Source organism: Akebia trifoliata, chromosome 15, assembly GCF_017979445.1.
Source record: "Akebia trifoliata isolate Shusen 1 chromosome 15, ASM1797944v1, whole genome shotgun sequence".
NCBI lineage: Eukaryota > Viridiplantae > Streptophyta > Magnoliopsida > Ranunculales > Lardizabalaceae > Akebia > Akebia trifoliata.
Genome location: NC_141389.1, coordinates 11,702,368 through 11,724,995, shown reverse-complemented (window position 1 = coordinate 11,724,995; position 22,628 = coordinate 11,702,368). Strand labels below are relative to the sequence as shown.

At 34.7% G+C, this 22,628-nt stretch overlaps 1 protein-coding gene across 1 annotated transcript; it reads right to left on the bottom strand.

Moving 5' to 3' along the window:
• Nucleotides 1–303: 303 nt before the first annotated feature.
• Nucleotides 304–21,840, bottom strand: LOC147384352 (stomatal closure-related actin-binding protein 1-like). The gene is made up of 13 exons (XM_086425042.1): nucleotides 21,612–21,840; nucleotides 20,508–20,786; nucleotides 20,099–20,227; nucleotides 19,867–19,959; nucleotides 17,446–17,586; nucleotides 16,002–16,070; nucleotides 10,725–10,808; nucleotides 3,834–4,014; nucleotides 2,284–2,400; nucleotides 1,680–1,738; nucleotides 1,359–1,493; nucleotides 788–937; nucleotides 304–719 (listed from the first exon to the last, which is right to left on the bottom strand). The coding sequence occupies exons 2-13, from the start codon at nucleotides 20,778–20,780 to the stop codon at nucleotides 675–677; spliced, it is 1,476 nt and encodes a 491-aa protein (XP_086281168.1). The 5' UTR covers nucleotides 20,781–20,786; nucleotides 21,612–21,840; the 3' UTR covers nucleotides 304–674.
• Between the last annotated feature and the right edge of the window lie 788 nt (nucleotides 21,841–22,628).

The window sequence follows — 22,628 nt, the reverse complement described above, 5'->3', positions numbered from 1 at the left end:
AGTGTGAAAATTTGTAGTCTGGAGGTTCAAGAGGTTTAAAATGATGGGCTTTTCAGCTAAAAACAAATTAAGGGATTTTGAGGAAAAATGTTGAAAATAAAGGCATTTCGGTAATGTTAGGCCCCTCTTATGGTAGACTAAAGTCAAGGGGCAGAACCTCAAAATTAACCATTAACACATTGATCAATCTTATCAAAGGAATGCTTCAGTATAAATCAAAATAAACACTTGTTTCGCAATTGCATGCATTGCAGGCATCCATTGTAAATAGGAACAGATAACCTCTGAATTTCAGTCAAAGAATGCAAAACAATCGCATCAGATAGTATGCTTTTCTATGATAAAGACAAGCTTCAACAACATGAAAAATTCTCAGAAAAAATTGCTAGTCAGATATCAATCAATCTAGTAGCGTACCACTGTAAGCAAACCAACAGCACACGGCCCTAATTTAGATATGAGCTAAAAAAAAATGTTGTTAGAGACAAACAATAAGGCAAATAAAAAGCATGCCTTGATCCTGGGATGCAACCGAAATGGTGGAAGCCCAGTTTACAATATTACAATGCCATATTCTTTTTTTTTTTTTTTTAACTGTTACAAACCTATAGATACACAAATTAAGGAAACCTCAACATACTTACATTTTGGGAAGGAGAGGCCATGTGACTTTGTTAGGTTCCCAAAGGAGCTCGATCACCCGGTCCGGCAAGCATGATCTGGCATTTTAAGAATCTTAGTTTTGAATTTGTTAAATAAATAAAAACCAGAAAGAAGAGAATCTTACATTACAGTCGAAAGCAAATCTCCTAGCAAGCATAATAGCTGCATTCCTTTCTCGTTCTGATTCAAAGGCTAATACAAAGGAAACACCCATATTTGCTTGCCAAAACAATGCCTGGGCTGCAGCATTGCCACCCCCTCTAACTCCACACAGCTAGAGATTGCAAGGAAGAGAATTACATAAAAAAGAAGTCAGAAATGCTATCCTCAAAAAAATACTTCATCTACCAAATAAGTGCAAAAAATTAAAATGCAGAGTTTCAATGGTAAGGCTTGAATCTATAAGAAAGACAAATGTCTCTTCTATATTAAACACAAACAAAACTTTAACACATTATGGTGAATAAGGATGAGAACGAAAGAATCAAAACATTTTGTACTAATAGCCATGTTGATGAAAGACCATGTTGACAATTGGAGAAATTTATTACTTCTTGTCGCAACTTGGCCTAGCTAAGAGCATCAGCATTGGATTATATGGGTTACATGTCCTCATATGGGAGATTTATCTCATTTTCTGGATTTTTGACCTAATTATCTTCATTGTACAAAACTCATATCCCATAGTTAGTTACCTGCATTGAAGAAGAATAAGATTCTTTAGCCTTCGTAATCCTTCCCTTACAAAGCTTTATCCTCATCTTTCCAACATGAAATACATGAATAAAATGTGATGGATTATCATATCCATCCGCCTGAGTGACAACCACCTGTGAAGAAACAAAACAAACATGAAGAATAAGAACATAATATTATTTGAAGGAAGCACATAAAAGTCACAGTAGTCAGCCAAAAGCCCATTATAAAACAAAAAGTTACACAAGAATCCTAACTAACTACATGATGGTTAATTTTCTTTCTGAACTAGAGGAAGGTCCAAGGATCAAATAACCTACGTTGAACTCAGTGTCAGGTTTCCTCACAAGCAACTCTACGTAAGTTCCCAATCCAGGAGCTGTTACAAATAATTGAATCAGCATTGCCTTACTAATTATTAGAGCAAGAATAAACAATCAATTAGCACAAAATACTTAAAGAGAAAGTAAAAGGTTTGTTATAGAAAAACGCCTTTCCTTACTAACATAGTAAGATTTTAAGCCTTACTAAGGGTCGTTTTGATCAAATGAATTACCACATTGGCAATCCAACACGACAACCCTCTAGATTTCATGGAAAACTCAGATCCAAAAAAGACAAAAAGAAAAAAAACTTTTGGACTTGGTCTAAGGTTTTGAAAATGGATGGCTACTGAACTTTCACACCAACTCCAGAATTACAACGGTGAAAAATAACCTTTTTTTTGGAATTTTTTTTTCGAAGTTCATAGAATTTTGTCCTCTACTGCCCTGAAGCATTGGATCATGCTTTGGATGCTACAAGGACCCTAGTAAGGGAGAAATCCTAACTAACTTAGTAAGGCTAGTTGGACTCTTTGTTATAACAGTTTGTTCATAGAACGATAATTAGAAATAATGTCGGAAATCAAAGATCAAGCCAAACCTGGATCTATGGGACCAGTGGTTGTCACTGTGATTCTTTCATCACCTGAAACAATGTCTGCTAGCAAGATTCGCCCAACATCAAAAGGCTCCGGAGCATAAACTATTTTTGTGGCCCCTAGATGATGAAAGTGGAAAAAAGTGTTCAAATTCAATTAGAGGAAGCATATCTAACAAATTATGATGCACGCAACTCTGGAATCTAATCAAATGCAAATGGGTACGCGTAAGGCATTGTACGGAAATAATTTCATCCCACTTAGTGGTAAAAAAAGGAGTGAATAACAAAACACAAAAAGCAGACTGAATCGAGCCAAGTATCAGATAACATTAAAATTGATGAGAGTACAAATAAAAGAATAAAACTTTTCATACCATTACTTCCTCACAAAGTGGTAAATAGGCCTCTATATCCCTTTCTAGTGCCGAGAAGAATATGTGACTAAAGACAATAAATCATCTTTGGGAAGAAACAAATTAGTAGGTTCCAATAATATTTATAGGTCTGAAAGTGAGCATTAGAAACATTCTGGAACATACTCTGACTTCAAAGTGTGACCCCAATACTTTTCAGGTCGAAGTTACAAAAATGAACAGACAGATTTTGGATTTGTAGGATGTTAAATATGCTCGTTTCTTTCCAAGAACCATCCTTTTGTAGGTGGGAAGCGCCAAATCAGGAGGTCCCAGGCACTGGACTCTTTTAGTTGATTCAAGATGACAGCATGTGGGGTAGCATTATCAAAGACACATATTGTACACACCAAAGTAGCATTCTTGTTCCCATTCCAAAAAAGGATAATGTGTATACCATAGGGTTAGAACAATATCAAAGGGACTGGAGGCTGCGGAGAATGTCACCATGTACAAAAAACAAAGGCAAGAAGCCAACTACAATGAAAACATTGTAAATCCAGCTCAAGCATTGCTAGAAATTCCACCATATGTAAATTACAAGGCTGTTTTACCAAAAAATGTGCTGAAAATTGAAAAATTCCCAAAACAATAGACTATTCCTTTTAATTCCGAAAATGATAAATTACCATTTTCGGAATTAAAACATTTTGTTCAAAGTGGGGAACAAATTTATTGTTTTATAAAGTGCAATGTTGTTAACTGTTTACAGAAATTTAAAAGGCAAAAATTGTTGTTAGTTACTAGATTTCAGGAAGTAGCCTTCATTCCCGTATATAGGGAGACTAACAGAGCTGCTGATCTGTTCGCCTCCTTACTTAATAGCTTTGGTTTTGTTGAGTTGTCTAGAGAAGAGTTAAACCAAGACGTGTAAGATTCTCCTTAAGGACGGAGTTGGTAGTCTATATCTTAGGCTGTAGTCAGATTGGGGTCTGCCTTAACCCTCGATAACCTTTCAATAAAAAAATATTTACTATTTTATAATATAGAAACTTTTTCCAACTTTAATACAAAGTTTTAGTTCCCACAGTGGCAATTCACTGTTTTTGGAATTAAAATGAATAGTCTATTATTTTGGGAATTTTTCTCTACTTTTTTGGGAATTTTCCCAACTAATAAAGTTAAATGCGCACACACCTGAAATAAGTTCTTTTTTGCCACCCTCAGAAGATACACGATACCACTGAATAGAGCATTTTGAAAGATCTGGAGATGTATCACTACAAGGAATGATCCGTAAATATGAACCTAAAGTTTCAGAACCATCTAACTCAAACAAGTGAGGTTCATTTTCCTCCATCCTCCTGCTCATTGCCAGCTGAAAAGGATAGGAAAGGAAGTTAGTCCAAATAACTAGTCACAGCACAAACCAATCATCCAGCACTTCCATTATATTCTACAAAGATGAGCAAATCTAAAACGAAACTCCATTAGATCTCAGATGACAATCATCAGAGATATTAATAAGAATTTCACAGAAATGTAAAATAATCTGGAAAGTAACAATTAAATGCTTGCATTGTGAGCAAAATTTGTGCACTGATATAGATTCAAGGAACACATGATAGGTTTTAGAAATACATGCTATTTAAAGCCATTTTCCTCATTTATACATTCCAGTAGTAGTAATTAATGAGAAGATATTCATTGATCACGCATAATCATTGATGTGGGGTATTTCCGTCATTTTCGAGAGACTAAGAAAGTCATCAAGAAACATAATAGGAAAACAAGAGGACAATGATTTGTGTAGAGGATACATATTTTTTAAGTTACTTGTAAACTTGGTAAGCTAAGGATGAGACTGGGCATCTCACTTAATGGCTGGCATATGTAGAGTCTATACGGAATAGGATGTCACTGCCTCAATCATTGAAGTAGTTAACTTCAAACCAACATGATGTATTATATATCAATCATATTTCTTAAAAAAAAATATAAAAAAATTACATGTGGTAAAATATTACTGCCAATAGGATATATATTGTTTCATGCATTAATTATCCCCATACTTAAGGAGTTTTGACTCTCAAGATGTACATGTGTTCACCACTTTGATTCAACAACAAATGATGCCACACTTGTGTGGATATACCATGGGTATTTTGCGTGATCCACATTATACAACCCCAAGGGGTTGGCCTAGTGGCAAGCCAAGCCTTGATAAGCTCCTCAGGAGGGGTAGGTTAAGTGTTCTAAACCCCACAAAGTAGTGAATTCCTTGGGGCCACCCTCCAAGGTCCGGTTGACCCTCGACTCAACTAGTTGCACGTAGGAATTTCTGAGGGGGCGGTGCGTGCGACCGTGGGATTAGTCTCACCCGAAGGGTGGGCATGGGATACCCATGATAAGCAACAAAAACAAAACACTATACTTGAGTGGGGCTTAGACCCATAGCTCAGTTGGTTTGCATTTGAGTGAGACAAAACCTCTAACAAGGGATTCACCACCCTATTAAAGGAGATCATATCAATTATCCGAAGACTTGAGGACTTTGGTTCTCACTATGGAAATGTGTCAATTATTTAGATTTACCAACCAGTGATTTCACACGTGAATATACCATCCACAAAGGGATCCACCACGTTATTAAGGAGGTTATATCCAACTCATAATGTCCCCATTTTGGTAGGAAAAAACCCAGGGCCAACTGGTATTTGATAATACAGTACCCAATTCTTTAATAAATGTATTTTTGAAAGGAATTTTCAAAAGAAAAAACTGTCAAAAAGTATTTTTCTAGAAGTCATAGGGGTCAAACAGTTATATAGTTAATTGTTGAGGGCTTTTGAGGGATATTGTAGATGGAGGGATCAAATTGATATGGATACATGCAATGAGACTGTAATTTTCTAATCTCTTAGGGGTTCAAATGCAAATGATTTATTGAGTTAATTCGCAATTAATAGACGTATTAAAAACATTAATAGGGTTTTATCAAAATTATTGGGAATAGTTTGAATTAAATATTTGGGTTTATCTCCATCTGAAAAGAAGAGGATATACGCCACAAATCTATAGCTTAAGAGGTTTGACCCCATGAGGATTTCACACCATTTGTGGGATCGGGGTGGGAATCTAATCTTGTTATCCGTCCATAAATAGGGTCATGCTCTAGAGATAGGACAGATAGTTCTCTCAGAACATTTTGGACATGCTCCAAAGGTTCAAAATCATACCCTTTATTTAGAGACTTGACTAAATTAGACCTAGTGTCCATGTTAAAATCAACATATAAAAATCTAATCAGATATGAATTTTCTGCAATTATTTATAATTTCATGTTTGGTTTTTTGGAAATTCTTCCTTGAATGGGATCAAACATGATAGAATTTTTTTTTTTTTTCTAAAAGCATTATTGTAATTAGGATTCTTATTTTTACTAAATTTCTATATGATTCCGTTTTTGATGATTTTGTTTTACATATTCTATGTATTCTCTCTCTCTCTCTCTCTCTCTCTCTCTCTCTCTCTCTCTCTCTCTCTCTCTCTCTCTCTCCCTCTCATGTTTGAAAAATTATTGATAAATAGCTCATAACTTATGTTAACTACGTATGGATGTGTCTTTCAAGCATTGGCTACAACAAGGGAAATGGTGAATAGATACAACGGGTCATCTAAGTGCATTTAAAGGCTTTAAGCCTCAAGGTGTGAGCCTTATGTCTCAAGGCAAGGCACAACCACCATGCCTCGAGGCTTAAGCCTTGTCAAAATTATTTGAGGCTTAAGCCTCAACCCAAAAAGACTTAGCCTTGAAGCTTATCAAGGTTTAAGAGTCGGTCTTGCCTAGAAAAACCGGACTTCATTTGTTAATTCTTTATTTTGATTTTCTTGCTTTGTTTCACTTATTTACCCCTCCTAATATTATTTATTTACTAAAATTTCTTAAGTTAGGGTGTTTTAAGGTCATGAAACAAAAGATTTAAAGAGAAATCTCAAAATCTCTCTTAAATATTTTTTCCTCCTTACATAAAGATTTCTTCATTGTACTTCCAGTATTCATCTAATTTCGATTCCGTCACCTCATAAGAGTTTCTTACAAAGATTTACATCAAATAGACTAGTCAGACCAAAACTTCACCCGGTATTTAAGGCATGTGGTTATTATGTACATTTTCTTCAAATTTTTGTATATATACATCATATTTTCTCTTATTTTGTTCTTCCTATTATATATGGTAGATGCTAGGAATGGCTGGACCAAGTGGTAGACAAGTAGGTAGAGGTGGAGGTAATAGAAGATACCCCGCTTGGAAGAATGAGATCAAAGTTGAAGGGCCAAATGCCGATTTGGAGATGTCGTATATTTATTCAGAATGTGTGTATTATTCTAATATAGTAAAAATGGGTGAAGAGGTTGAAAAACCATCTCTCTTGCACTCGATTAAAAAAAAATGTTCTCCATGCCTACATGCACCCCAATATGTTAAAAATGAAACGAAAGCATATTTCTTGAAGGGACAAGAAAACAAGAAGATAAGCCAAAACCATTTTGGAAGTATAGTAAATGAAATGGCATATTATGGTCCCCATAAAAATGTTGCTTCGTTTCTATAGTTTTTCTATTTCTTATGAATTTATTATGATTGTTAATATTTTTTGGTATTTCTTTTTAATAAAATTGTCAAGGCTTACGCCTCATCTCAGGAATCCAAAACATCTCAAGTGTGCCATGGGAACTTTTGAACATTGAATCTCTTATAAAAGGGTAACTAGAACTCGACCTATGGTTTTAGAACTCGGACTCGAAGTCTAGACATCCGTCAACAAAAATGAATCGACATGAACAATTTGAAGTATGAACAAAGTGGACTTGTATCAATGCAAGTCAAAAACTAAGATAATGGCAATTCAAATCCAAGTCAAAACTAGTCAAATGTAATGGGCCTTTTATATCGACAAGGGGGATACTGAAAGGAAAATGTTTTACTGCATGCGTTGGACACTGGGTCCAACACTGAGTTGACCTAGCAGTACATAGAGAACCATTGATTTTCTAACTTGGATCTCGAGGAAATAAATATATGGTTATCGATGCATTGCCGGGTCAACTTAGTGTTAGACCCAGTGTCCAACGCAAGTAGTGTAGCACGACTGATACTGAATCATTCGAGCAAGAATCTACTCAAGTTTACTTATATAAAAAAATAAATAAAACATCTACTCAAGCTCAGTTAGATTTTAAGCATGCTCCAACATTTACAACTCTTGGTAGCCAATAAAATCTTTTGTATAAGTCAAAAAGTAAGGTTATACCTAATCATTTTATCGACCATCTTTCAATATGTTTAACAAGTTACATAAAGGAAAATTTATTAATAGGAAAAGAACAAAGATTCAAAAAATTTAACATTCAACAACCACATGTGAAGTGTTGACAAACTGGATTATGTTTTCCATTTTCTTTAGATGTGCGAGTCAACTTCTAGGTTCTACTCTCAATGAATTTACAACTAATCTATAATTTGAAGAAATCCTTATCAAGAAAAGAAATCTATAATGCTTGCAAGGCCTTGAATTTCAATTTCAATGTCTATATTGATCAACTTAAAATGGAAATATTTATGATCAATGTGGAAATCAATACGTTTTTTCGGAAATGATGGAAATGTTGTGAGAATGAAAAAATAGTAAGGAGATTTTCATTGAAACTATTGAAAATGATAAAATAAATATTAAAATAAAGATAAAATAGGTATTAAAATACTCATTAAGTTATCAAAATACAACAAAAAAACATATAGTCTAGAAATTAAAATCAACACTTTCTACTATACACACTCAAGTACTTGGGAGCGCGACATTGAGAAACAATAATACTCTAGATGGAAATGAAAATAATAATGTCATGTTAACAACATACACCTTAATATGCATGTATAGATGAAAAATAAGTACAAATCCTATTTGAACATATGTTGCCTTGAGATTCATGTTAAGCGGGGGTAGATCACAAAATGACATGGAACAAGAGAAGGAAAGTGTGGTATATCAGGCAGGGATGCATCCTTAGGCGGGATTACTCCCGAAGGCCACTAGCAAGTCGCGCCTGACAAAAGAATCCAGCGTGAGAATAGTAAGTGCACCTCGTACTTGAAAAGGAAACTTATTAAACATTGAGCATAATAAATTGCAAAAATCCCGAATATAGAAATATGTGAAACCTTGAGATCTTGTGGAGCAATCATGGAAAGGTCATAGCCTACAGAAACTACAAAATTAGGGTTTGAGGAAAGAACCCTATAAATAGCCAAGGAAGGAGCATAAGAGAAGACTTTTGGTTCAATCTTTGAGGTTGCTAACTTAAGCATCGAAGGTTCTTTGGTGTGTACCATACCAACAATCGATGAGAAGTTCCATTCGCGGCAAATCGAAGCCACACATTGGTGATCTAGAGATTTTGGAAGGAAAAGGAACAAATAAATGAAGAACCTATTAAGTACTTTATTCACGCGTTATTAAATTTTTACTTTTTGAATATATATGAATAAATTACAAAATCCCAATTGGCTATTGAAATGTAAAACGCAAAGTTTTGCAAATTACAAAACGATTGAAGAAATAATTTTAAGGCTCGGTACTACAAAATTTCACACAAATGGAGATAAAAAATAAATTAATATTCCCATTGGAAAACAAAATCATCAGAGTATCCCAAAAATCAGCTAATATGAATGCTGGCGCATAAAGAAGTGATTGCATCTTCCATAATACCTGATAAATTTCGGGGTCCAACTCAAAACCAATTGGCAATGAGTGGAGATGCCTAGGAGGTTATAAGGAAAGAGACAAGGCAATGAGTGTCTAATGTGGGACTAAACTCAACACGCCCCCACACATGTGGGCCAGACTGGACCAAAGCACATGGAGATATTAATTGGGTGACATTTAGGAGAGAAAGGCCCACTCTGATACCATGATCAATTTGGGGGTCCAACTCAAAATCAATTTGCAATGAGTGGAAAGCCCAGGAGCTTATAAGGAGATAGACTAGGCAATGAGTGTCCAATGTGGAACTAAACTCAACACTACCCTTCCAAAATCTCAAGCAATTATGTGCTTCCAAGTAGGACCAACACAAAGCAAAGGAGAGAAGCTTCCACAGAATTGTACCTCTCCAAGAGAAAGCCTTGGGTCACTAGCCCATCAACAACTTATAAATACACTATCGCCATGACTCTATTAGTCAAGTGATCCACTATCTCTTCAACTTCCTTGCACATGACAAACCTATTATGGATTTTCAAACCCTAATAACTCAAGTGATCCACCTTAAACATCTTGTCCAATATAGCAGTGCACATGAAAATGGACACAATTAATTCAAAGGAAAGGGAAGCACCCATACTGCAATTGATGGAAACGTTGCATGCCCTTTGACTAGAAAATATTTTCATTTCATAGATATACTTGTAAACAAAACAAAAAAAAAAAACCCTTTTTAAAAGGACTTAACTCCCCAACGAGTTAGTATAGATTAAAATATCCCACAAGTATTGTCAGAAAAAGAAGTCAGGTAATTTCAGAGAAATGTGACAACACATCAATTTCTCACTAGAATAGTTAATGCTAGTAGATTCTACCACAGGATTTGAAGCTGAGTGCTCAGTAAATGTCCACAGGATATCTTATCTTTTATTTAAATATTTTCTCCACGTACCAATGCAGCGATCCTTCACAATTGTGAAGGCATTAATTTTAAGTTACATATAGTGGTTGCAGCATTTTCATTTGCCCAAAAAAAAATCTTGATTTAGCATGCTTAGACTTGCAATTTCTTTTATAATTTTTGTTAAGTTTCCCACACAAGTAACTTCCACTTCAAAAGATGAATGTTTTATAATGGAGGAAAAAGTGTCAGGTGTTCAGCACCAAGGACAGCAAAATGGGATCACAAAATTTCAAAGAATGTAATTCAGAAAACGAAAGCTAACAAACAAATAGTCTGACACTAAACTCCACAAAATTAATAGAATACCAACCAATCTCTACAAAATAGAGGAATCAATTGCAGAAAAGGAAACAAACCTCTTTCCGAAGCTGAAGAGAATGCACAGATTTCTCCGCAAGCTTAATCCTTAATGCTCGAAGTTCATGTTCCATGTCCATTACCTGGAAAACAAGTTCAATTTTCTCACTATCATAAAATAAGAGATCATCATCAAAGCCTTATCCCCAAAATTTGGGGACCAATGTCTCAAAACGGGGTGGGGACAGGCTGGGCCTGATTCCATAGTCTTAAATTCTTTGGAGTCTTATAACTAGCAATAACTAACTAAAGTACAATATGCATATATAGTTTTAGGCCTAAGCAATTGATCAAATAATCTGAAGGTCCAACAGGTCTAATCAACTAGCGACCGCAGTTTAAGGAACTAGGTTAGGGACCAAATCAGCCAGCACCAATGCCAACATAATTTAATGGATCTAGAGAATCTCAACCCAAATCTCACATGATCCTCAAAGGCCGAATCAAGCCCAAGTAAACACCAAGTCAAGCAGATTCAAATCATGTATTGTAAAGTGTAGAAATCTATCCGATTTAGATCAAGTTAAGTATGAGTTGCCTCCTTTGATGAGTTGAAATTCAAACCAGACCTGAGTCGAAATCAAATTGTTCACAGTCAGGGACGAGTTAGATTGAGTTTAGGCTAACCCCGATTAACAGAGGTTTGGCTCTCAAGGTGTCAAAGGCCAAAGCAGCAGACTAACAGATGTTGTCTCCGCCTCGCACCTGGCCTGCCCAGCCAAATCAAGAAGCTCGTCAGGCTACATCTAATTGACCATCCTATCCCTTACTTTGACATTGTGTCAAAATCATGTGGAGTACCATATTTTTTACACTATATGCTAAGATCTTGTGAATATCCAAATGATCAAGATTTACGATACTGAGTATCTTAATTTTGTTGGACTTAACTCCCTATCCAATGAAGGATCTAAATTTAGGTTATGTAATCGAACCTAGCTCCTTTAAAAATCGAGTCAATTGAGTGTCCCACATGATTCAACCAAGTAACTGTGTTTTTAAAGTTCCACATAAACGGAAAAACCATTATATTTTCACCAAAACCTAAAATATAAAAGAAAATAAATTGAAATACACTAGTCAAAAAAAAAAAAAAATTGAAACATGCAGATAATATATGAGGATCAAAAATTTCTAGTGAAGCATAGGACCACAGACCGAATGTTGATTGTGAAGAAATGTACTGCAGATATGGCCCTTCTCCACTGAGCTACATTGAAAGTGATGAAAAACAGTCATAAAGAAGAGAGGTCGAGGAGCAATGATTGTGAGAAAGCTTTAGATTGCCAGCATGGCTTCAAAGATGTGGGATAGAAAGGTAGAGTTTCAAGATTTGATTATAAAAACTACTCCCTTTCTGTTTTATGTAAAATTTGGTATACGAGTCTATTATAGGGTCACTCAGGGGTGTTTAATCCAAATGACACGATGTATTGAGCTAGTTTTCATTCCTAGAAGATATGTCCCCCACCCCCTTTTCAAGTAGAGGGAAGGTCACATGGAGAATGATGAGTCCATAGAATTTTCAGATAGGAATGATTTGGCTGACCTCTGTAAGGTGTGTGTATGGTACAAGACAAGGACTAATCAACAGAGCACCCAAGGGCCATTTGAGGCACAGCTTATCACCACAAGATGTTATGTGCATCTCTAGAAAGATGCAGATAATGATGCTACATGCAATAAATAATGTGCCAACCAATTCTGAAAAATGTTAACTAGGCAATAAATAACAACGCTTAGACATGTTGGGGCATTAGAGTTTTCTTAAGATTCACCCCTAGGCCTTTGTCCCCTTCTTTTCCCTCCTAGCTCCAACACCTTCCTCCTCATCTTTCACTTGACGAAACATTTCCAAAAGAAAATTGACTTGTTTTAGACGAAAGTCGGAGACACTTCATCCACATTATTGTTGATTTGTCCTCCTTCCACAATCATCTATTTTTATCCACCCTATATGTTTGGAAACTCCACTGAGGCAACTTATGTAGAATTGAGATGAAAACCATTTGGAATTGTACCGAGTAGAGAACGGACGTTGCAAGGTGGGATATTGATAACCAACTCATGTGAGTCTAGTTGATACAATAAAATTGTTCCATGGAGCCCTTGTTGGCTATTTTAGGTGTTCCAAAGGATTGCAATAGAGAGATATGTTGTCCCGTTCTTAGTTCGTTGGAGTTGAGGAAGCATGGGGAAAAATAATATCACGACTCATTGTACAAGTGAGTTGAACAGTTTTCCTGCTGGAGGAAATTGGCCAATTATTTTTTAAGTTCATTTCGGAGATGATACCCTAACATTTATTGGAACATCCCTTTCCCATAGGAGATTCTTGAGGGACTTCTTGTATAGCATAAATCTTTCTAAGAGCAAGGTATTTTGTGCTGGTGGTGTTGGCAATATTGGTAGTATGGTAGAGATTCTAGTTGTGGTTTAGGTTCCTTTTCACCCACCCATCTAGGCCATCCTTAGGGTGCCAATCATGTTTAAAATTTCATTTCTTTCAATGATTCGGTAATTTGAAAAACCAAATAATGGAACTATATCGATGCATTCTAAAATAGTTTTTATTCTTATATATATATGGGAAAAGGTTGCATGGACCAAGGAACATATGCACGCATGTGTGACACATGTTATATGCACGGGCATTCTCTCTTCCCTTTTTAATAATATCCCTCCAACTTAATTCTCTTTACTTTTTTACCCCTCTACCAATAATACACCTCCAACTTCATTGCCTTTACAATTCTACCCCTTTTTCCAATAGTACCCTATAATGTTATTATCTTTCTTCTTTTATCCTACACCAAAGAGAATTACTGTGCCGCAGGCACGAGCAAACACTAGTATATATATATGTTGATTACTGATCTTTGGATTCTCAAATTGATGGGATTCTAATGTTTGTGGATTTGAGCTTTAGAATATTTCTATAGTAGGAGCTACAATACCGTAACTCTTACTTCGTAACATATGAGGGGTAGGATTCAGGTCCAATAAATTTGGCGAGGGGTCTAGCACTTACATACAATGTTTTCAGATGTTGAAGCATGAAGTTTTCAAATGTTGAAGCGTGAAGTAAGGTGCTCAGCTAGGTAATGGTGTAAGCCTCAAGGCGTAAAGCGTAAACCTCACGTACAAAATAAAGATAATTTGTATTTGAATAGTTGAAAGTCTCTACAATAAATAACTATTTTATAGTTATAGCAAAAAATACAACTAAATATTTATTTTCCAATAACTTCATTAGAATAATACAAAATATGACAATTATTTAAAAATCAAGAAACCAACTCAAAGATTTTATTTGCATATATTGCTATTTTGTATTTGAATTCATTTCTAAGTATCCCAATTATATTGCATACTAGCAGTAACAAAGAAACAGAGGAAAAAAAAAATGATCTTGCTTAGATAGCAAAAAAGAAAGAAAAAAGTATAAAAAATGAATAAGTTAGAGGAAGAAATACATTATTTAAAAAACAAACTAAAGTGACGCGTATGCCTTGGCCAAAAGGCGTATGCTTCACATCGAGGCACATGCCTTTTAGGTGCCTCATGGTTTGAGGCATAAGCCTCAGCTGCTTTTATGTTTCAACCTAATGCCTCAAGGAATTTTTAAACAGCCTCATTCAAGGTGCGCCTCAAGGCACAATTGATGGGGACATCAAATCTTGAAGAGTAGATTTTAGTTTTTTTTAGATTTTTGTTTTAGGATTTTAATATTATGTTTTTTGAATTTATTTTGATGTTTTATTAGCCCATGGCCTAAGTATAGTATTTAGGGGTAGTTTAGTAATTTTAGTTTGTCTTTAATGTAAGTTTATTAGGGTTGAAAAATTAGGAGAGAAAGTTACAAAAATTAGTTTATTTGTTTGGTGTTTTAATTTGATTAGGACTCTTAGATTTATTTTCTTAATATAGATTGTATTAGGATTTTTTTTTATGAATGAAGAAGAATTATGAACAAAAAGAAAGATTGAGCTTGATCTTCCAAACAATGGGTGTGGCGTGAGGCCATTTTGGAGTGAGTCCAATATAACATTCTTTTCTTCTAATCTTTATTTTTCTTTTAGTTTCTTAATTCTTGATTGTTGATTCTTGAAATCAACAAACCTCAACCCTTAATCCTTTCCTTAACTTGCAAACCTCTAACCATTTTTCCTTACCCTACAAACCTTGAACCATTTTCATTGGGATTGTGGTCATACCTACAATCATTGTTTCATTATACCTTTTGGGTTTAACCCAATCCTAAACCAAATTCTCTATTTGCCCAAATTTTCTTTTCTCCACTCACCGTCCTTCATCAGCAATCCTCACATGCCTCTTAAAACACTGCTTACATATACCTTGAAGGCCATCTTCTCCATTTCACTTTGGATTCTAGTAGCCATAGAACTCCAATACTCTCTTCTTTTTCTGATAAGTAAATAACTCCAATAAACTCTAATTGACGTTGTCACAAACCTTCTTCATATCAATTTTGTAAAGGCTATCCACTTCACTGCTTTGAAGTAACAACCCGATGCAACTCATAAACAACATAATCATCAAAAAATAAATGTAAAACTGTTCATTCTTGTGGCATGGCTTTGTTAGAATCAAGACTACCAAATCCTTCAAATCTTCAACCACCCTTGGGAATCGCCACGAAGATCATCTACTACTTTCATGAAATTATCTTTGATTAGACTTCAACAAGTTTTGTAAAAAGGTGAGACTAAAGCCATTTGGACAGAATAATTCTCCCTAGTGAACTCTCCCAAAGCTTGACAAATCCCCCTCTCCTCAAAAGTCATTCTAAAAAATTGCACGATTATGAAGAAACCCAATCGAAGGGTAATCATTAAGGTCATCATGGTATGAATCCGTTGGCCTTCAAAGAATAAAGCAATATACTCCAATGGAGCTCCAAATCATATCTTTCTCCTCCTCAACCACTCACCAATTTATAAGCAACGAATGGCATAACACCTATTATTAGGAACAATTCATGGATCCAAAAGTCCCCAACATGCTCTAGTGACCAAAGGTGGATATGGACAGTAAACTTTTAGGGAGATTTTATAAGAAAGTTTTAACAAAATGTATCTTCAGTAAACCATTGAAAGAATTACTAATCCATGTTAGAAAAGTAGGAGGCAATGATTGCCATAATACAAATAAATTACATGATTGAGCAAGAATAAATATAAATCATGGGATGCTTCACTATATTCCATAAATCCACCTGGATTAAGGAAATTAAAGACACAATTTCAATATACCTTGCTTGGTTGATGCAGCATTTTAATTCTTCTAGCCTCTTGAACTTCCTTCATTAACTCTTCCATGTTCTAACAATTTGAAATGTAAAATACATACAATACACAAAAACATCAAAGAGTAAGTATCTCAAGTGAACCAATTATAATGTCATTTGAATGCAAGTACAACATGATTGTAAAGGAGAAGAAGGCTATTCAAAGACTTTCCAAAAGGAAGAGAAATAGAGATGTGAAGCAAATAGTCTTCATTCTTTTTTGTTTTATCAGTACAAACCATACCAGGCTATCTCCAAAAATTGTTACAAATGAAAAAAAGTGCACTATTTCTATCTTATCACAACCACAAAAGGAGATCACAAGAGCGAAAGCCAAAGATCAAGAAATTCCAAAGGGAAGGATCATGTAGGGAGGGTTAGTAAAATATAAATATATCAACAACTAAAAATAATAATTCTAACATGAATAATTAACTGAAATTTATAATAGAAAATAACATGATAAGTTATGAAACATTTTAGGACACTACGGTTTCAAAACAGTATAAGATTTGTTAAATAATTATTACATACATTAGAAGAAGAATGATTCATGTCTTTTGACATTTTAAATCATGGAAACTGCTAATGCAAGTGATATTACTTAAAGATACAGTTGCTTAATATAGGTTGCTGTAAGGCATAATTGATGAACAATAATTCATGTCGGAAAATTAATTGGAAGCCAATTCCAGTTAAACTCAAAGTACATATTCATTATGTGGTATCTGCAAAATTCATCAGCAATTTTTTTCTATTACATTGGTGTATATGCACAGTTTCCATGACAAAGATTTGACAATATTGCGTGTTCCGCTGTCAACTTAACGCAATCCGGGGTCAAGCATGAACAAAGAAGGGAAATTTTGGAGCAAGTTGAGAGATCTGAAAGGGCAAAAGGGGGATTGAAAATGCAATCTACGGAAGTGTGGAGGGATATGATGATACATGTCCTGACCGAAGAAATGGCTGAAGATAGTGGTATGAAAAACTAAGATTTGTGTTGCCAAATACAATATTAGGATAAGGTACAAGATGATGGGGATACATGCAGTCCCCCCCCCCCCCCCCCCCCCTCCCCCCCTTCCCCATCCCCACCACCCCCATACAAGAAGAGTGTTCATATTAAAGCCACAACCCTTAGTCAATTATCAGCCATTGGATTGCCCAAGAGAATTGGCACCCCCACACGAGATTCCCCATCAAAAGCCCAGGAGTAACCTATACTTAAAAGCAAGTAGTAACTTATACTTATTTACAAAAGATACCATTGCTTACCTTTGCTATTGAAATAGAGAAAATAAAATCTTCACAAACTTCAATCCAGAGATGACTAAATAAAGAAGAAAATGTCATGTACAAAACAAAATTACTATATTATGGTGGAAAATCACACCATTCATACAAACCTGATTCCCCGAAGTTCTAGAAATTCGTTCTTGTTCCTGAAGGGCCTCTTCAACTCTCTGCACTGCAGCTCTGGCATTCTCAATTTCAACACGAGCAAAAGCCCTTTCCTCGTCAACCAGTTTTTTGGCATCTTCTGAAGCCTGGAAATAATCACACTAAATCCAGTAAAAGAAAATACAAGTATATGTGCATAATACACAAGCGGAAAGTAAATCAATGAATAGCAATCAGAGTAACATCAGTTATAACAAGGCGAAAATAAAAGATGCTTAGTAACTAAAAGGAGTTGCAAAGACCTAAAGTTACAGCAAGCAACCTTTAATGATTCAACTATCTAATGCAGCAGCACCACAGATTGAAGAAAGCATACATTTTCATGAGCTAAACAACCGAAAAAAAACAGAACTTTGAAGCATGCATTTTAGTTTTTATATCCCAGAACAATTTTAGTTCTTTACTTTTTTTCCCATTTGGTACATTTCCCACTCCATAATTAGGAACCTGATAAAGAGGTGAAGAGTCATGGAGCAAAGCAGAGAACTCGAACTCATCATCAAACTGGTACAGTACGACACGGGACTAGGTCAATCTCCTGCTACCAGGGATATATTCAAGAGCATTAAAGCCTACTACAAAGCTCAAAGCCGGTTCAGAAACCCCTAGAACAAGCTTCATGTAGACTGATTTTATATTGTTAGAAAGAAAAATACATGAGAATTGAGAGAGGGCACTCCATCTATGAGACTGCTTAAAGTTGAAAAATCCTAACTGAAGTAGCTCCCCTTTTTATATGAGACTCGTATATTAATAATAAGGTGCAAGAACACTAAGTACGATATAGACACACAATGATGTGTTCTCAATGAGATCAATAGTGGATATCATTCAATTAATGTATTTATATAATTAACATAACTTGCTAGGTAGGTAAAGTTTCTGAGTTTTGATACTTTCTAAGTGTTTGGACGAGATCAAGTAATGATCTTATGGAGTCATTCTAAACTTTATCACTATGAAACTAGCTAATGAACTGTTCACAAATGATATCAAGGATTTAGGCATGACTCAGAACAAACCCATAGGTTTAACAAGTACTACCAAGCAAGGTTTAAATGTCATTTTGGAGGAATCTTTCAGTCAAGGGGAAAAAATGAAACTGATCACTACAAAATGAAATATTCGTAATTTCATCAACATTCTGAAACATCCATAAAAATCAACATCATAACGATAAATAATACAAAAATAAAATAAAAAATGTTTTAGTTAATGAAATTGCTCTTACAACTATTTATTTGAAGTATAGCACATATTTCATGGTGATATGTACTATTATACACCTCACTCATTTTCATGGTGATACGTAGTATTATATGCCTCTCCACATGAAACCTAGTTTGTCAATTAACGCTATCATGAATCATACCTCGTTTCAATGCATATTCCTATAAACAAAAGAGTCTAAGTACCACAGATATCATTAGTACATGTGCAACATGCAACACACAAAACAATAGTTCCATAAAAGTAACCTAATGACACAACCTAGTCATCTCAAACTATAACCCTTGGACACATTTATTTCCATATTGAGCCATGAATAGGGTAATATACAATTGTATCCAAAAGAAGCATTGACTATTCAACGATTTAACTAAATTAATCCATACAACCTTAGCAAGGATAAAAAATGCCAAGTTACAAATCCCCGTTCTACACAAGGTTACCCAATTCGTTGAAGGGGCACCAAACCACGAACCGGTTCGATCCGAACCAATTCATGCTACAATTCACTATGGGTACATGAAACCTAGAGAACCAAACGAATTACTATATTTTGACTTAATTTCTTCACCCCCACTCCACATGTTGATATTAAGATACCCCTAAAATTTTAAATTGATAGAATATTCCTTTGACCTGGATCTTTGTTAATAAACGGATAAAAATGACCAAATACCTTCATATTTTTTACCCTATTCATCACTTCAACATTCAAATGCCCTCATCTCTGTCTACCTTACAATTCTCAAGTGGCGAATGCGAACCCAAATTCGAACTGAGCGAACCCACGAATCCGGGAACATAGGTTCTACATATAGTCTGTATCAGAATTTTTGTACAATGAAAACATCAACTCAGTTCTACCTTTTCAAAAGTTTATTATTAAGATCAATCCAAAGCTGTAATTTCATACTAGTAAGACTTATAGATGTACGAAAAATACTAATAGACAAGATGTACAACAGACCTATCCAAAATTATAAGGGAGAGAATATTCAAAATATATGAAAGAATCGTTACGATCTTCAATTCTCCCAAATTATTAACATCCCTTCACCTTTTAAATACAACTATATAAGATGTAAAAGACAATACACAAAGAATATATTCAATATTTAAAAATACCATGCCATTACCTGCTTAAGAAAATTGGCTAGCTTTTTCACTTCAGCCTTTTCTTGTAGTAGTTCCCCTTCTCCTTGAGTCAATTGTACAGCTAAAGCTTCAACCTGTACGGAGTGACCACAATTTGACACTCATAAATAATCATACACCCAATAGAATGTCGCACCAGTGCCATTGAGAAGGCTACAAGAAATGAACTATTAGTCATAGGAATAAAGAAGAGAAAAAAAAATATAAACCGACCATTGATATGGCCTCCTCCACATCATCCTTGTTTCTACCTGCCACACGGCCTCTCAAGGATTCGAGTGAATCTCTGAGCTTCTTCAAAAGCACATGTTTTTCCAATGAAGCCACCTCTCTGAGTTTAGCCTGAAATTACAAGGAAGACATGGTACAGTTCAGTAGGAAATATCACCTTTTCCCATCCAAAATTAATATTCTTCCTGGATGAGAGGAGACATAAGATAAATAATCGAAAGTCTCTCACATTGGACGTACCATGCAATACTCCAAAAAAAAAAAATTATAATAAGTTTTGAAATCGATTAATAAAACTACTTGGGAATAAGAAAATTATGTACAACTAATAACAAAAAAAAGAAGAAAACATTAGAACTCAATAAGTAACACAGATTAAGCAACCACAAACCTCGTTAGATAACTTAGCAGCAGCAGCCAACCCTTTCTCAAATTTACTCGCAAGGTCGCGAACGGAAAGACGCTTTTGCTGCTCTATCAGCTGGGCAGTCTCCCGTGCAACAATGTCCTTCATGGAAGGTAGCTCATTTTCCTCCCTCGGCTCCAAAATCCGATTGTTGGCTCCTATATTATAATTCGGAAACTTATATGAAGCAAAGCTCACATCGGCTGAAACTGCATCCTTCTGCATTGTATGCCCAAAATCACGGCTTACCCTCGTCATTGTGCTCTGCTCAACATAAAAAAAAAATGACAGCATAGATCACATTTCTAATAAATATATAACAAAAGTACCAAAAATTCAAAAAGGATCTCGTAATATAGAATCCAAAGGGGGGCAGTTTTCTCTCACCCTAAATGTATCCATCAACAAATTACCCACCATAACACAAATTAGATAAAACTGTGAATATTATAAAATAAAATAAAAAAGATAAATCCGATAAAAATCAAATTACAGCAAGAATTTCAGATTAATATCTATGAAGATTTAACGGACATGTTTCCATCCACTAAATAACTGATCATTGTGTACACTAAACAGATTATACACACACAAAGAATGAATTTTTTTTACTCCAAAACTATATAAGAATGTTCATAATATAATGACTCCTTCAGAACAGATAAACAGACGTAGAAAACCCAAATTAGAGTTTCAATTATCACACATAAGCACACGTTATGCAGCTAAATGTAGTAATTTTGAAGTCCGATTATTCACCAACAATATTTGGAAAGAAATCTACACCAAAAAAAATAAGTGAATCTCATTCATGCACCAAAAAGAAGAAATAAAATCTTAAAAATTCTGTAACTTTGAAATCTTTGACCATAGAAACAGATTCAGAAACAAAGCAAAAAAACGAACCTTATAACAAGTACACCTACACAAAAAACTCAAGATCGCACACAACTGAAGCTCAAAGTTAGAGAAATCAAACTTAAAACCCTAATCCTTCATTATTCTTTGCTCAAAATGAAACAAGGTGATGATAATCCAGATGAGAAACAAATGAAAAATATTCAAAAAATTAAAATTAAAATTACTTACAGATCATGAAAATATTGTGGGGGGATCTGAAGAGAAACGATGAAAATTTTGATTTTTAGCGGAGTTTCGGATGAGAGAAGAGAAACGGAGGGGAAGCGTTTTAACTTTTAAACAGAAAGAGAATAAAGAAATAGGTGTCTGCTTTTTAAAAGGTAAAGAGAATGGAAGAAAAAGCCGCCCGATTTGTTGAACTCTCTCTCTCTCTCTCTAAACTGCAATCGATTAAAGCTTTTGCTTAAATCTTAATAAAACCCTTCGAGACTGGACCTACTAAGACTTCTTTATTCGATATGTAAACGAACTGAGGAAAACACTATCATGTTTAATGTATTTACGAAAGTGCCATTACAATTTTGTATTTATTTGAGATAAAATTATGAACCAAATCTCTTTTTTCTTTTTTCTTATTAATGAATCATGCTCGATTGACCTCACTTCCCTGACGTAGAGTTGCTCTTAGAACCATAGATATTGTTCACTCGTATCTTGATGAAAATCGTTTATGATTTTTTACACACCTCCGCATCAAAAAAGGAAACCAGTCAATCTTTAAGGTCTCACTTCAACATTATACGTGCAAGTAATTTGAGCTTTGTCATTTGAAGAAAAAATATCTTCAAGACCATTGAGGTAAAATAGGTTTTTTGAGTAAAATAGATTATTGAAAATTGATGTTTGATTATTGAATATTATAGAAAATATAATTTGATTAACTTGATTTAATACTCGTAATGATAATGAAACTTCTTCAGAAGTTGTTGTCTAAATTATTATTATATTTGGAGATATGTGACATGGTTCATTGGTCTCATATAGCAAAATAATTTTATAAATATGGATGTAACCACTTGTGATATGATTGTACATTCAAATATGTGATTCATCAAACAAACATATCACAATAATTTTCTAAATCGATTGAGACTGTTGAGTTGACATTATTTTTTTATTTGAAATAACTTTATATGAGACTAACAAGAGACTCCCAATAATTTAAATTTATTGAGTTGATTTAAA

Bases quoted from the DNA above. Each gene is read 5' to 3' on its own strand.
- LOC147384352 (XM_086425042.1), bottom strand. From the start codon at position 20,780: ATGACGAGGGTAAGCCGTGATTTTGGGCATACAATGCAGAAGGATGCA. The intron at 2,401-3,833 runs GTGTGTGCGCAT...TTCATCATCTAG, and splicing joins CAAAAAAGAACTTATTTCAG to GGGCCACAAAAATAGTTTAT. The intron at 938-1,358 runs GTAACTAACTAT...TGCAATCTCTAG, and splicing joins CTTATTCTTCTTCAATGCAG to CTGTGTGGAGTTAGAGGGGG.